General features: G+C 35.6%; 1 protein-coding gene across 1 annotated transcript; it reads left to right on the top strand.

Annotated features, from left to right (window-relative positions):
- Positions 1 to 3984: 3984 nt before the first annotated feature.
- On the top strand, positions 3985 to 14944 carry LOC145569025 (putative anion transporter 3, chloroplastic). The gene is made up of 8 exons (XM_081628399.1): positions 3985 to 4547; positions 6357 to 6583; positions 13073 to 13430; positions 13523 to 13567; positions 13659 to 13805; positions 13927 to 14064; positions 14459 to 14492; positions 14583 to 14944. The coding sequence occupies exons 1-8, from the start codon at positions 4125 to 4127 to the stop codon at positions 14750 to 14752; spliced, it is 1542 nt and encodes a 513-aa protein (XP_081484525.1). The 5' UTR covers positions 3985 to 4124; the 3' UTR covers positions 14753 to 14944.
- Positions 14945 to 15807: the final 863 nt, after the last annotated feature.

Genomic DNA, 15807 nt, shown 5'->3' with positions numbered 1-15807 from the left:
AACTGGTTCGGCTATTTTCAAATAAAGTCATTTTCAAAAACAGAGAGAAAAGAATTTAATTAAAACTAAACCGCAACACTCGACTTTCAAATCACTTTCACCTAATTCGATAATAACACAACGTGAAAGGAATTCATCACTGGGTTTGGTTTTGGGGAGACACAATTTGGTGTTTACAATAAGTAAGAAGGGTTATCCAAAAAATTGCTACATCTAGTTCGAGGTATTATCTTTATTCCTTTCTTAATTTCCTTAATTATTATTATTTTGCTAACTAATGTGTTTGTTTTCATGTGATGTTACCAATAGGGGAAATGACGATATTAGGTGCTAAATTAGCCCTAAATCTCTCATTACTCCACATTAGAAAGCCAAGCCTATTGGTGAGGTGATAGGTTACAAAGAGGGGGGTTAATTGCATTTTGCATTGCATCTCTTTATAATGCATTTTAAATATGAAAGGTTAATACATTCATGTGACGGCCTAATATATATTTTAAAGAATTATTTATTTCTTAAAGTGAGCTTAAAGACATAAGGAATTAAGAGTTTAAGCAAAGGTTGTTCAAGAGTAAAGAATTACTTACCACGACCCAAAAATGGCCTGTGAAACAACCCTTATGACCAGAATCAGTTCCATTTATTTAGCTCAAGTGCTAGAACTTTTCAAGAGCTTTCCAACCATATCTCACAATAATTTTTTCGATTTTTCTATGATTTTTAATGATTTTTTTAGTTCAAGCTATCAAAGAGATGAAATATGCACATTTTTCTCTTAATTGCTTTTTAAAAATTGTATTAATTTATTTTTAAAGAACTAATGGTGGTATGAAACCTATATTACACTATATTATATATATACTTCTTAACTCATGGAGTTTTAATTAAAATGTATTTAATCTTATTTTAAAAATGACTTTAGAAATAAGAGTTTTAACCAGCCTTAATTCTAAATGTTATTTTAAGAATCTTTTATTTTATTTTAAGATGACTTCAGAAATAAAGTTTTAACAAACATTATTTTCTTTTATAATTTCGTGAACCTTTTTATTTCAAACCCTTTTGTGACATAAGAATGAATCATAACTTTGCTTGTTTATTTCTAATAATTAATGATAGTTAATATAAGGTTATGGCCTCATTTCCAAACATGAGGTTGAGATTAATTATTTAATTGTATAAGGTTGTAACAATTATCCATCTCCATAAAAATAAGCTTATATCCCATTATAATTACCCGATGGATTAATTGACACTCGAATATAATTAAGTAGTTTATTGTTCCCTTTTATTTGGAAGTAAGGCCTTGACAGGTGACGTGTTTTACTTGGTCAATTCCATTAAGCCTAAACACATAACCCTTAAAACCTTACAAAATTACCCTTGAGTGATTTTAAACCCAAAGTGAGATTATATAGTGAATCCTTACATTTTCACTCCAAAAAATACCTTGATCCACTTAAAAGTCGTCAATCGGGATGCATTTGTTGAATTGTCTTATTCAAAAGCCATTTTTGATGATCACCAATCGGGGTGATTTTCCTCAACCAAGGTGGTTCATTTTACTTTTATGAATGAATTCGTCAAAGATCACTAAAATCCCACTTACAAAAATGACATTTATGTCAATAGCCCAAATTAAAAACCCAATAAAATTGGTTATTTAAAACATGGCATATGTCCGAACTACGAAGGTTTTGATCCGTGAGTGAATTCAAAATCTCGCTATGATCGGTACATAGTGCAACTTTGGTGCTCAAACCTACCTTATATTAATTTTTTTTAATGTGGTTTACATGTCTTAAAACTTGATTCTTAACAACGCAATAGTAAGAGCCCGTTCCTTAGAACGGAAGGGAAGACGAGTTCCAGACATTCAATTCTCTTAACCTAAACCCCGAACCCTGTGCCTTATTTCTTTTTATGGAGTTAACAGTTGATTTTTTTTATTGACTGTTTTAAAATTCATCCTTATTCGGATAAAAATAAGGTGGCGACTCTAAGTCTTTAATTATAAGTCTTATTAGACACTTAAGTGGAACCTTTTATAGACTAATCTTTGTCCACTAAAAACCAGGTACCACAGTTACAACACATCCCTTTGGCACGCATGTTAAGGAAGATATTAGACTAGGTAAACGGATAAATTAATTTACAAAATTTTAACATCTATAAGAAGAAAGGAATAAGTTGCTACAGTTTAAATTTCATAACTTAATTCATTCGTTTACCTAGTTTAATCACCTCATCAATAAACGTGATAAAAGATACAGGGAAAGCATAACTTAGGAATTTATATAATTTCGCTAGACTTACTCCATAATCTTTACTAGTTTAGCCCCCAATGCCCGTATGGTATACGATTTTAACAAAAAGAGTGATAAAACAACTAAACTTTCTAGCGCTATTAGTTGAAATACTTTTGGAAAAATAATAATTATATATATTAAAAAAACCAAAAATATAAAACGAAAGAGTCATGACTACACACTACATAATTTCGAATAATCCCTAAAATTAGTACTACTTCGTATTAGAGTACATTCATATATGGAAAATAAAAAAATTAATTATTAAAGTAATGGTGGAAGGGGCAACAAAACAACCTAAATTAGGAAGAAGAAATGCAAGAATTTATTACCCGTTCAGTATGACACCCCTTGCTTTAGCACATCCCAGGATGCAACTGTGGTGCTATGTCTATCTGTCCCTGCAATTATTATTATTATTATTATTATTATTTTATTTATTTATTTTTTTGGGGGAACAAGGGTAGCCTTGCATTGATTTAAGATAAGTAGGTACAATTTTCTGTGGAAGGATTTAGCACAAAGGTAAAAGGAAAAAAAAAAAAAAAGTGGATGATGTCAATACTCATTAGTGTATTTAGACGGGAATTTATTTATGATAGCATGATGCATGTACAACAGTACACTATGGAAAGGGAATGATATCAACAACTTTTGTTAATGTACATCACTATGAAGTACTCCGTGTTAACTGTTAAGTTTATATCAAAAAATAGACTAGAGTTAAATTTAGACCTTAAATAAAACTTATTCTAGATTAGATCATATAAAATAAGTTCATATCATAAAGAAAATGTATTTAAAACATATGTTATTGTTATATGTCCAATTTTTATTGTTAAATATATATAATTTTGTATTGTAAGAAACTATGATAATTATATATTTGGAAAATATACATTAATATGAATATACTAAACTCCATTTGATACATTTTTTTATGGATTAACGTACATATAACGTCATAGATTAGTAACATTAAACCATAAGTTTTCTCTAAAAAAACATAAGTTTTGTTGTTATATACTTCCTCTGCTCTAAATTAGATGACAAATTATGATATGCATGTTTTTTTTTATTCATGTTTGCTAAGGCAAAAGTTCAATCGAAAATATATTTGATTACATTATTGTAAAAGAATACTAAAAATTGAATTTTAATTAAGGGCCTGTGTTACATTAACTGAATTGAGCTGAACTGAACTGATTGAAGCTGAACTGAATTGAAATTAAGCTGAAGTGAACAGACCCTAAGTATACATTAAAATGAATTTAACAAGATCCCGCATGACTATATTATTTTATACCTATAAATCACAAATGTTAATCAAAACAAAATTAAAAAATAATGTCAAAAGTCAAAATGTGTCATCTAATTTGAAACAGAAGAAAGAGATATTTGTGAGTCATAAATATTAAATACGACGGACATCTCTTTAAATGAGAGTATTAAACTTTTATCACTCTTTAATTACTAGATTACCTTACAATTTACATACTTATGGTTGAAGTTTTTGCACATTGATTGATTTGATTGACAAACATTTTTTTTTTCTAAGGAAATGATTGACAAACATATTTGATCGAAATAATGCAAGTAACGTGCGACATGAGACACACAAATACACAATGTTTCGTGGGAAATTCCTTAAAAAAAAAAAAAAAATGATTTTGTCAAGTAGTAATCACCAAGCTATCAAATTTGGCTCATCCCAAAAAGACAACCATCAACCATCTACTTCTCAAGTTCTCCTCCCAAATCAAACTTAATTGCACTTCTCAACATTGGTTTTTCATCAATAACCTCTTAAAAAAAATGGCAGGCATAATTTCATCATCTTCTTACAATACTCATCACAAACTCTTACTACAACCATGTCATCATCCATCATCACAAACGTTGCGCCGGCAAAACAAGAATCCAATAAAAACTTTAACCAAAACCCGAATGATGAAAATCGCGGAAGAAAGATGTGGAATGAGATTTATGGCGGTAATGGGTGATAAAAATTACGGTAGAGTAAGGCGGAGGTGGGTGGAGGCGGTGAAGTGTATGGCGGCGGAGGGAGGAGGAGTTAGTGGTGCACCACTGGTGGTGGAGAAGTATAGATATACGGTGGTTTGTTTGGTGGCGTTTGTTATGTGTCTTTGTAATGCAGATAGGACTGTGATGTCGGTTGCTATTGTTCCTTTGGCTCGTACAAATGATTGGTCCACTTCTTTTGTTGGGATTATTCAGGTAACATTAGAATATAAGATTATTTCTCATCAGTTATTGGATTAATTTAGTTTTTGGCTTGAGGGTTTTGTTAATGGAGACTCATATTTATGATTGGGAAAATTGTTATTTTGGTTTCATGTTGTTTGATATGTTATTATGTTAATTAATACAAGTATATAGTATATGAATTGCGTTAGTTGTTTTGAGGATAGTTTGATCACATACAAGTTTAATCAAATTGCGTTTATACTACATGTATACAATTGACAAGCCATGAAAGCCTAATTACAGAAATATTGTCAGTTAACCTATGAGGTCTTTGCGTAGTGGTTAAGACTGAGTGCCTGCATACAATAGGTTACACGTGTAGTCCCTCTAGCCAGATTGAATTGACATTTTCAACACAAATAAACTTATTTTCAACCCATGTTATTAGTTTAATACAAAGTACAAAGTATAATAATATTAGTTAGAACAATTGAGGACTTCTAGGTTCCAGGTTTTGGCCATGTGGGTTATTCTTGAAGCCTTTGGGTAGGACTTCTAGTCACCTCCCTTGCATTTTTTTACCAATAAGGGACATTTGTTCTTGGAACACACATGGGAAACTATAACGATGATTATAATTATATTAGTAGAAACAAAACAATTTTGTACATATAAATTAATAAATACATTGTGGAAGCATGATCTTCCGAAATAACACATGTAAGTGTTCCATATTGATAAAAGAATGAAGATGTTAAACACTTGATAAAGTTAAGGGGTTACTCCTCTTATTACCAAATGATTTTTGGATAAAACTTCCTAAAACCTGTGAAATGGACTCTCTCTTGGTGACGGGTGTGACCTATGCCCGCCCGTATATAACAATTAACATGGTATTAGAGCCAGGCGTACGATTAGGATGACCATAATATACTCATGTCACATGTGAGGAGTGTTCCTATATTGATAAAAGATAAGGGAGTTATTGCCATATGATTTTTGAATAGAACCTCCTTGGACTTATGAAGTGGACTCTTTTTCTCTGTCTTGGTGATGGGCGTGGCCCTGTATTGGACTTATGAAGTGGACTCCCTCACTTGGTAACGGGTGTAGACCCGTATTTGGCATATTGTGTTCCACATATTATCAAATAGTTGATGCAATATTGCAGTATTTGATTCAAGGAACACCACACATTCTTAATGTATGGTTCCACAAATTTTCATATTCCCAAAGTGTTGATCTGATGTATGGTTGATATTTTCTACCAAATTTCTTTACATAATTATTTATGGTAGCCTCTTTGTTACCTCCACAATACCACATGAGTATAAAGGAATAACTTATACTTGCTTGAATAAATGAGCCTTGAACTTGCAGCCTTTGGGTTGTGACTTGTGAGTTAGGGAGTAAATTGCTGCCCTTCTTCCTAGGCCATTGTTTATCTTCACTATGATTTAACAGAATTCTTGCCTGCAATGAAGTATAGATTGTGTTCGAGTTTGAATTAACGCCTACAATTTCATAAGATAATGTTACTCGTCTACTTTTATATACCTTAAATTAATTTAGGGAAAACCCCCATCAACTTGCGCAATAATCTGGTTTCTTGGTCTATATAATGAGCTTAGGCTAGATACATATGCATGTCTACATTTATAAACATGTTAGATACGGAGTTTAAGGAGTATTTACTGATTCATGAGAATCATGACTAGCCATTGACTCTGCTAATCATGCTAGATAACCAGATGATCAAATTATGCATACTAAGGGAGTAAGGACATGCAAATGCTATATCTAAATGTATCCATTTCATATAATTTGTTTTGCTTGCAGTCATCATTTCTATGGGGCTATATAATATCCTCTGTAATTGGTGGAGCAATAGCAGACAGATTAGGAGGAGCACGAGTAATGGCATGGGGTGCTGGATTGTGGTCTTTGGCCACTCTTCTTACTCCATGGGCAGCCAACCACTCTGCTGCCACCCTCTTGGTTGTTCGTGCTCTTTTCGGCCTGGCAGAAGGAGTAGCTTTCCCTTCCATGAACATCCTCCTATCAAGGTAATTCCTTCTTTATCAACGGCCATTATCTTTATATGTGCATAAGTCTTACTACGTATTTTAAAATTAGGAAAAATTGATAGGAATATTATGACTTTTGCCAGGTCCGCTATAAATAAAATCATCTTTTAATAATCCCCTAATAAAACGACCTTTGTACACCATCTTCCAAAAATAGGATAAAAATCCTGTAACTTGTTTAATAGGTTAAGAAAGGACACGTGTCACATTATGATTGGTTAGATTTTTAATTTAAATTTTAACATATTTCTTTTTTTAATAAAATAATCAAATTATAAAACAATTAATTATAATCATTTTGAGAAATTTGATTTTAATCAAAGAAAAAAAAGAATAAAATCACCCTCACCACCACCCCTTCACTATTCAACAACCCCTGCCATGGAATATCTTCATTAACCCCCTGCCATGGAAGCTCTTCACTGATTAGTGACCACTACACCAAACCTAAACCCCGCCAAAAGCTTTCTGTCAAATTCAATTAAAAGGCTCAACCTTCTCATTCACATGTAAGGAGTATATATAAGTACAAGAGATATTCCTAACCCTAATTAGAATAGGAATAAGATAAATATTAACATAATTAGGAAACTAAAGATATTATACAATCTTCCGAATTATTATCTCAACATCCCCCCTCAAGATGGAGCATGAAGATCTCGAATGCCCATCTTGTCAAGCAAAAGTTCAAATTGTGCCTTTCCTAAGGCTTTTGTAAAAATATCCGCCAATTGAATCTTCGTGGAAACATACGATGGCTTAATCACACCTTCTTTAATAGCATCTCTAATAAAATGACAATCTACCTCAATATATTTTGTCCTCTCATGGAACACCGGATTGTTAGCAATATGGAGTGCCGATTGATTATCACAATACATGTTCATGCCTTGCTTATGTTCTACACCCGAAGACCGAAGCAATTGTTTCAAGTGTTTCAACTCCATTGTCAACCCTGTCATTGACCTATACTCGGCCTCAATGGAGCTTGTCGATGGGTTGCTTTTTAGTCTTTCAAGACACTGGAGACAATCCAAGTAGTACAAACCAACCTGTCAACGATCTACGAGGCAAAGGACAACTTGCCTAATCCGAGTCACACCAACCTTCCAACTGAAGACTACTATCGGACCTAATACCTTGACCCGGACATTTCTTCAAATATCTAACTACTCTCAAACCTGCCTCCCAATGTTCCTCTTTGGGGCATTGCATAAATTGTGACAAAATATGCACCGAATAAGCTAAATCCGGTCTTATGACTGCCAAGTAAATCAGACGACCAATCAACCGCCTATATTGTTCAACATCTGCAAACTCCTTCCCTTCTGCAAGAGCAAGTTTATGATTTTGCTGCATCGGGAAATCTGCCGGCTTTGCTCCTAGTAGCCCTGTCTCAGAAATAATATCCATAGCATACTTGCGTTGACATACATAGAAACCGTGTTTGCTACGCGCCACTTCTAGCCCCAAAAAATATTTTACGGCTCCCAAATCTTTCATTTTAAAGCATTTACTCAGATATGCCTTAAAACTCTCCAATGTAAATGTATTATTTCCTGCAATTATCATGTCATCCACATAAATTAAGACACTCAACTGCAATCCACCCTTCGAAAAAGTGAATAAAGAATAGTCGGAATATGACTGTTTAAAACCATATTTCTTCAATGCCTTGGACAATTTTTCAAACCAACACCTCGGAGCCTGTTTCAATCCATACAGAGATTTTCTCATCTTGCACACCTTTTTAGAATTGTTTTTCTGAAACCCTGGCGGAACTTTCATATATATCTCTTCTTCTAAATCACCATGCAAGAAAGCGTTATGCACATCCATTTGATGTACATCCCAGTTTTTAATCGCGGCAACTGCTAGAAAAGTACGTACCGTTGACATTTTTGCTACGGGTGCGAACGTTTCATTATAGTCAATGCCTTCCTCCTGATGATTGCCAAGGATCACCAATCTTGCTTTCAAATGCACCTGCGTCATCTCTCTTCTCAGTGTAAACCCACCTGCTTCCAAGTGCTTTCTTCCCCACCGGAAGGTCTTCTAGTGTCCAAGTCCTTTGATCCTCGAGAGCCTTTATTTCTAAGGCCATAGCTTCTCTCCAACCTTCATGTTGCATTGCTTCTTTGAAAGATGTCGGAATTCTCGCCTCTGTCACTGCAGCAATATAATTTCTATGTTTTTCGGAAAAACGATCATAATTCACAAAATATGTTATAGGATAGGGAGTACCTGACGAGGATGATGTCGCGGGTGTAGGTGGACTTTTACTTTTCCGAATAGTGTGTCTGACGCAATCACGCAACCTTGTCGAAGGAATTTTTACTCTCTTTCCCCGACCCAACTCTTCTTCATCGGAAACCGCTTCACCGAAAACCACCCCTGCACTGTCCTCGTCCCCCCTGCACTGCCGCTGCTGTACACCCTCGGACCCCATAGACTGACCACTAGGGGCTGTAGCAGCAGCGTCGTGAGCTGTGGCAGCGTGGGGCTGCTGTTCCAGCGAGCTGCCAGCGCCTGCTGATGATGCTGAGCTGCCAGCGCTCGCTGGATTTCCAGCGTCTGGAGCAGAAGCAGCTGCTCTGCTGTCTTGTGGGGGTGCTGGGTCTGGCACCTGCTGGCTGGCTGCGTGTGGCTGCCTTGCTACATACGGCTGGCAGCCACCTCCCTTGCACTTATCTCATCTCCCTTATCCGCCAATGCACCATTGTGCCACGCCATGAATTCATCCTCTTCATCATCGTAACCAAACTCCAAATCGCCAAACACATTTGAGGTCTTTAAGTGCTCACTATTCTCTGTCAAACTCTCCTTAAATGGAAACACACGCTCATGGAATTTCACATCCGTGAAACAAAATACTCACGAGATTCCAAATCAAACAATTGCCACCCTTTCTTCCCAGAAGGGTAACCCAAGAAAACACATTTTCTACTTCGCGACTCAAATTTATCTCCTTTACTTCGTTGATTATGTGCATAACACAAACATCCAAACACTCTTAAAAGCTCATATGGGGAATTTTGCCAAATAACATCTCATGTGGGGTTTTATTTTGAATCACAGAACTAGGAGTTCGATTAATCAAGTAACATGCTGTCAACACACATTCACCCCAAAATTTTATAGGAAGTTTTCCTTGAAAATGCAAAGCCCGAGCCATATTAAGAATATGTTGGTGTTTCCTCTCTACTCTCCCATTTTGTTGTGGCGTTCCAACACAAGATGATTCAAAAATAATACCATTTTGAACAAAATAATCTTGCAGGTGATTGAATTCGGTACCATTATCACTTCTAACAACCTTTATATCTCTATTAAATTGTCATTTAATCAAGGCAATAAAATTGAGAAAGGTAAATTCAACTTTAGTTTTATTTCGAATCAAATAACCCAAACACCTCTAGAAAAATCATCCACTATTGTCAAAAACAACTTAGCATCACAAGACGATGCTACCTTGTACGGACCCCATAAATCAATGTGAACTAAAGCAAACAAACCACTAGCTTTATTCTCACTAACAGGAAAACTATCTCTAGATTGTTTTGCCCGAGGGAATACATCACACACATCATTATTTTTTCTAATAGAGTTACTCACAGGTGGAAGTAACTTTAGAACTTTCTCCGATGGATGACTCATTTGTTGATGCCAAAGATCCACCACACAATCCATTGCTAGAACCTTCACACGCGGCACACCTCGGAAAAAGTAAAGTCCATCTTGTCGTTCACCCACGCCAATCACCGTCCTCGTCAACTGGTCCTGAATAACACAAATTTTGTTAGTGAATTGAATTATACATCGGTTTTCATCACTAAGTTGAGTTACAGAAATTAAATTGCAATTTAAGTGGGGAACAAATAACACATTATCAAGCACCAAACCACCCTCTAGGGTGACCGAACCCAATTGATTTGAATTCACCGTTTGACCATCTGGCAAACCCACCGGACAATTCTGTATGGTCTTGATATTTCTCATGATGGACAAATCATTAGTAACATGATTAGAAGCTCTTGTATCCACAATCCATAATACGCTTATATTACCTTCCAATCGTGACTTGGTTTTGCTCAAAATATCAATTATTTGTTGGGCTTGCTCCACCGAAACTCCCGCAAGTCCTTGAACAATATTTGTCTGCGATGTAGAGCTACTACTGGAGTTAGTTGCACCCCCTCCTTGCATCGCATTGGCCCGTGCCGATGTAGAAGCAGCATTAAATGAGTTCCCTTGCTCCCCCACAGAACCACGACCTCCTCTACCTCCACGATTGTTAGAGCCACCATGTCCACGGCCTCTTCCACCTTTTTGATTGTCATCCTAACCCGGCGGAAAGCCAATAATCTGATTACACCCCTTTTTGTCATGGCCCACACGGTTGCAATGGGTACAAAATGGGCGTTCTCCATCTCCTGAATCATTCCTAGCACGGGAATCGACCTTGAATGCCATCACATTCTCCTTCGGCTTATTATCACGACCTTTTAATCTTTCGGTATTAATTACCGTTTGATATGCACTATCCACCGTGGGAAGAGGTGATTGTGCAAGTAATTGTGCTCGAATTGACTCATATGGATCATCTAAGCCAATAAAAAAATAGTGCAAGTAGTCCTCTTCACTAATATCTCCAACTTGCTTTGCAATATTGCATTTGCAACCACCACAAGAACATTTAGGAACACGGCAAGATTGAACCAATTCTTTCCATATTTTAGACAATCTTCCAAAATAATCCGTCATCGTCTCGGAAGCCGATTTTTTACAAACTCCCAAATCTTGCTTGAGTTGGCACACACGTGTCCCACTCACCACACAATAGCGCTGCTGCAAGTGCTTCCATAATTCACTCACAACATCATAATCTTCTATCGTTGACCGAAGGCCATTATCAAGAGTATTGTTTATCCATGATACCAACATGGAATTCACGGCTATCCAATGTTTGTATTTGGGGGAATCAACTTCTGGTTCCTTAATCGAACCATCTACAAAACCATACTTCCACTTCGCAATTAAAGACCGACGCACGGCTTTGGACCGCTCATCATAGTTCGATCCCTGTAGCTTAATCGATGTTATCACGATACTCGGATGATCGCTTGAGCCCAGATAATACTCATGATCAACCGGTGGTGGTGGGGGTGGTGTTTCATCATCACCCTTCGCCATCTCTCTGCCTCATTGTAATTTGCGGAAATTTTTTTTCGAAACCTAAGCTCTTGATACCATGTTAAATTCAATTAAACGGCTCAACCTTCTCATTCACATGTAAGGAGTATATATAGGTACAAGAGATATTCCTAACCCTAACTAGAATAGGAATAAGATAAATATTAACATAATTAGGAAACTAAAGATATTATACAATCTTCCTAATTATTATCTCAACACTTTCTTCAGCCACCCTACATCCATCCCAACACCCTCTTTAAAACCTCCCCTTCTTCATTCCCTTTCAGCAAGGCGTCACCAACAACTCGCCCCGTCGGCCGTCACAACGCCATCAGCCCCATCCAACCTTCTCCTTCCCGCCGAGCAACCAAATCCTTGCCAGATCGCCCAGCACTCCCATCTTAGACCTTGACCCTTGCCAATCTATGAAACCCTCCCCCTTTCCACCCCCTTTTAATGAGTTTCAATTATAGTGGTTGGTGGGTAAGATTTTGGGCTAGTGGTAATGGGTTTGGGGTTTCGAGTTGGTGGGTGCAAAGTGGGTAGTCGGGGAAAGGGTTTTGAGCAGGGTGGTCGGTGAAGGGGTTCCGGGAAGGTGGTGGGTGGGGTAGGGTCGCTGGTGAAGGAGTGGGAGGTGGTTGGGTGGTTTTTTTAATTAAAATCAATTTATTTATGAGAAATTAAAAAAAAAAAAAAAAAAAAACAAACTAACAACTTACCAATTACAAAGTGACACATGTCATACTAACCCATTAAACAGGTTACTAACCGGTTTCGTCCTATTTTTGGAAGATCAGTGTCAAAGGACGTTTTATTTGGGGATTATTAAAAGTTGGTTTTATTTATGGCGGATCAGACAAAGGTCATAATATTCTTGTCAATTTTTCCTTAGAATTATGCACATTAGTTAAGAGGAATTTTCAACTTAGAAGTTTGTAGTTGTGTTTGCTCCCCACATTGTTTATTGTTCCAAATCTACTTGTTTTACTTTCATGATAAAAGGAAAATATTTTGGCTACTCAATTAGCAAATAAATTACAGTGACAAATTTCTTCTGATAATGAAGAAAGATTAGAACAACGGAAGATTTTGGTACTAGTTTGTATACATTCCCAACTGACAAGACATGATTATAATAGTTTAAAGTTCTATTTTAGGCTATCAAGCTTATGCATTATTCATAGCAGTCACTTTCTTTTTTTAAAAAAAAAAAATTAAGTTAAAATGAAGTAAAAGAAGACAGGTTGCTTTGATTACCTTTACTTTGATTAGGTGGTTTCCAATCCATGAGCGTGCACGAGCTGTGGGAATCTCCATGGCAGGATTTCAACTTGGAAATGTAGTAGGCTTGTGCCTTACTCCAATTTTAATGTCAGTAGTTGGAATATCAGGACCTTTTGTGCTGTTTTCTTCTCTTGGACTACTTTGGTTGGTGGCATGGGCTTATGGAGTTGGAAGTGATCCTAGAAAAAGCCGTTTTGTCAGCAAGTTAGAGGTCCAAGTTATCGAAGCTGGGAAGGCCGTTGATTCTTCTAACAGCAATGGCAAAAACCATCGTCTTCCATTAGGCCTTCTCTTATCAAAAAAGCCTTTTTGGGCAATCCTTCTTGCCAATATTATTAATAATTGGGTAGGATTATACTACAGTTCAAAAGTTGTACAAAATAAAGGAGCTTACAATTTGAACAAATAATTAATGCCATATATTTCTTGGTTTATCAGGGATATTTTGTTCTTCTTTCGTGGATGCCTATTTATTTCAATACTGTAAGTATCATTTGCAGTACATGCTGCTCTGTATGTTATTCAATGGCATCCATTTGACTTTTGTTGATGAGTTTTAGGTTGTGGAATGCAGGTGCTAAATGTGAACCTAAGAGAAGCAGCATGGTTTAGTGCTATTCCATGGGGAGTGATGGCAGTATCGAGCTTTGTTGCTGGCTCAGCATCTGATTATCTAACCAAAGCTGGCTATTCTTTGGTATTTGTTCGCAAAATGATGCAGGTATTTTGTCCCTTTTACTACTTCCCTCTGCATTCTTCTGTTTACAGATCATGAATTTCTGCTTTTCAATTGTTAGGCATATATCTGTTTTCAATTGATCATGTAGTTATGATGTTTGCAGTCTATAGGATTTATCGGACCTGGATTATCATTACTTTGCTTAAATTATGTCAAGACTCCAGGAGTTGCATCCGTCGTTCTTACAGTTGCTCTGAGCTTGAGTTCTTTCAGTCAAGCTGGGTATTTCCTCAATGTACAAGTAATGACCCCTTATCTCTTCTTTTCACACCTAAGTTTTCTTTCTAAGTCAGTCTATGCTATCTTAATGGCTGTCAGCTAAGTCGATTAACAGTAAGATATTTGAGCCTAAGAGGTGATACTTAGGAGTCGAGTATAAAGTTTGGTCTCGTGTTAAAAGTGATTCCTTCACATATTTCTTGAGATGGTGGTATAAACCTGTATGGTAATGTTATTTTGGCTCGAGGTAATATTGTCTGAAAATTTGGTCTTATAGTAAATTATGGTAATGTCAATTTAATTTAACATGCTCTCTCTAGAGTGAGAGTACACCAACTCAACAATTGGTGTCTGGCCTGGAATTGCATTAAACTGTCCTGATTATTAATCGAGATCTTACAAAAATTTTTGTGCAGGATATTGCTCCATATTCAACAGGGCTTGTTCATGGTACATTATCGATCTCTTTCTATATATATATGAGAGTAGCATATAAGAGCATATTATAGGATACTGAATAGCCCAAATTGTTATCAACAGGTATTACAAATGCAGCAGGGACATTGGCTGCAATAATCAGCACCATTGGTGCAGGCTACTTTGTGGAATGGCTTGGATCTTTCAAAGCGTTTTTGACCTTGACAGCAATGCTTTATTTTGCTGCGACCATCTTTTATAATCTTTATGCCACTGCAGAACGAGTGGTTTGATATCCGAGCTAACCGAGATCATAAATTGTACAGATATGTTAAACTCACAATATCTCAATGTTGTAATTTTTTTTACTCCCAGTCTGATGTAATTATTCAGCCTAATTATTCGAAAATGTGTATTTGTAACTCAAAAATCATAGAGTACAAAAATGGAATATCTTGTTTCTTTTACTCCCTCCATTTCCGAAGTTCTCAACATTTACGGATTTTTTTTTAGCGTTGTTTGCTGAATAATCCTTGCATACTGTCTTATCTAGCTTTGTGCTGTAGTGCATTGAACCTTCTTGATTTCAGTATATTTTTAGAATTTTGTTTTATTGAGACATGAGAGGTTGTGCATTAATGAACCTTTATTCATGATTTGGCATGATTTTGGCCTCAATTTATGCCAACACATTGTTGATTTACTTAGAGACTGACAGCTTGAAAATATCAAGTATAAAAGATCATCGATTTGTATTGATTGTAATGATATATTTTGTTGATTAGTAATGTGTATAAAGACATCAATTATGTTGTGTAGTATGAATCTTTCAAAATTGTAATCTCATGTATTGACAATGATATAATCATGTCGCCACATACCATCCACATTGTAGATCGACCACATGTGTCAATAAACTATGGTTTTAACAAATTAATGGATTAGTTTTCCTTTTTCTCGATTTATTTTTGTTGAATTTAAGTAATTTATGATAAAAGTAAATTTGTTTTCAAAATTTTACTTGTTTTGTTTTAACTTTTGCTAATTACTTTTAATTTAAAATTCTTTACTTAACTTATTTTTGCTGGAAAATAATTTACTCTATATACTAAGTTTTTAAATCTGACCAAACATTAAAAAAAAAATAAAATAAAATAAAACTCCGTTACATATAACTAGAAGTGACAAATGTGCCTGTAGTGTTGCATTTGGATAAGTTTTCAAAGTTGTACGGATTGTAAAATCCTCTATTATTCTATACTAATATTTAATAATAGGAAAATTTAAAGGAAATTTAAAGTACTATGTGTTATTTTTGGTTTTCATTTTTATTTATTTTATTTTATTT

The sequence above is a fragment of the Chenopodium album genome, chromosome 11 (genome assembly GCF_948465745.1).
Source record: "Chenopodium album chromosome 11, dcCheAlbu1.1, whole genome shotgun sequence".
In the NCBI taxonomy this organism is placed as follows: domain Eukaryota; kingdom Viridiplantae; phylum Streptophyta; class Magnoliopsida; order Caryophyllales; family Amaranthaceae; genus Chenopodium; species Chenopodium album.
This window is presented reverse-complemented; position numbering and strand designations above follow the sequence as displayed.

Excerpts from the sequence above, each read along its gene's own strand:
- LOC145569025 (XM_081628399.1), top strand. The coding sequence starts at position 4,125 with ATGGCAGGCATAATTTCATCATCTTCTTACAATACTCATCACAAACTC. Across the intron at positions 4,548-6,356 it reads CTTTTGTTGGGATTATTCAG|TCATCATTTCTATGGGGCTA; the intron begins GTAACATTAGAA and ends TTTTGCTTGCAG. Across the intron at positions 6,584-13,072 it reads ATGAACATCCTCCTATCAAG|GTGGTTTCCAATCCATGAGC; the intron begins GTAATTCCTTCT and ends TACTTTGATTAG.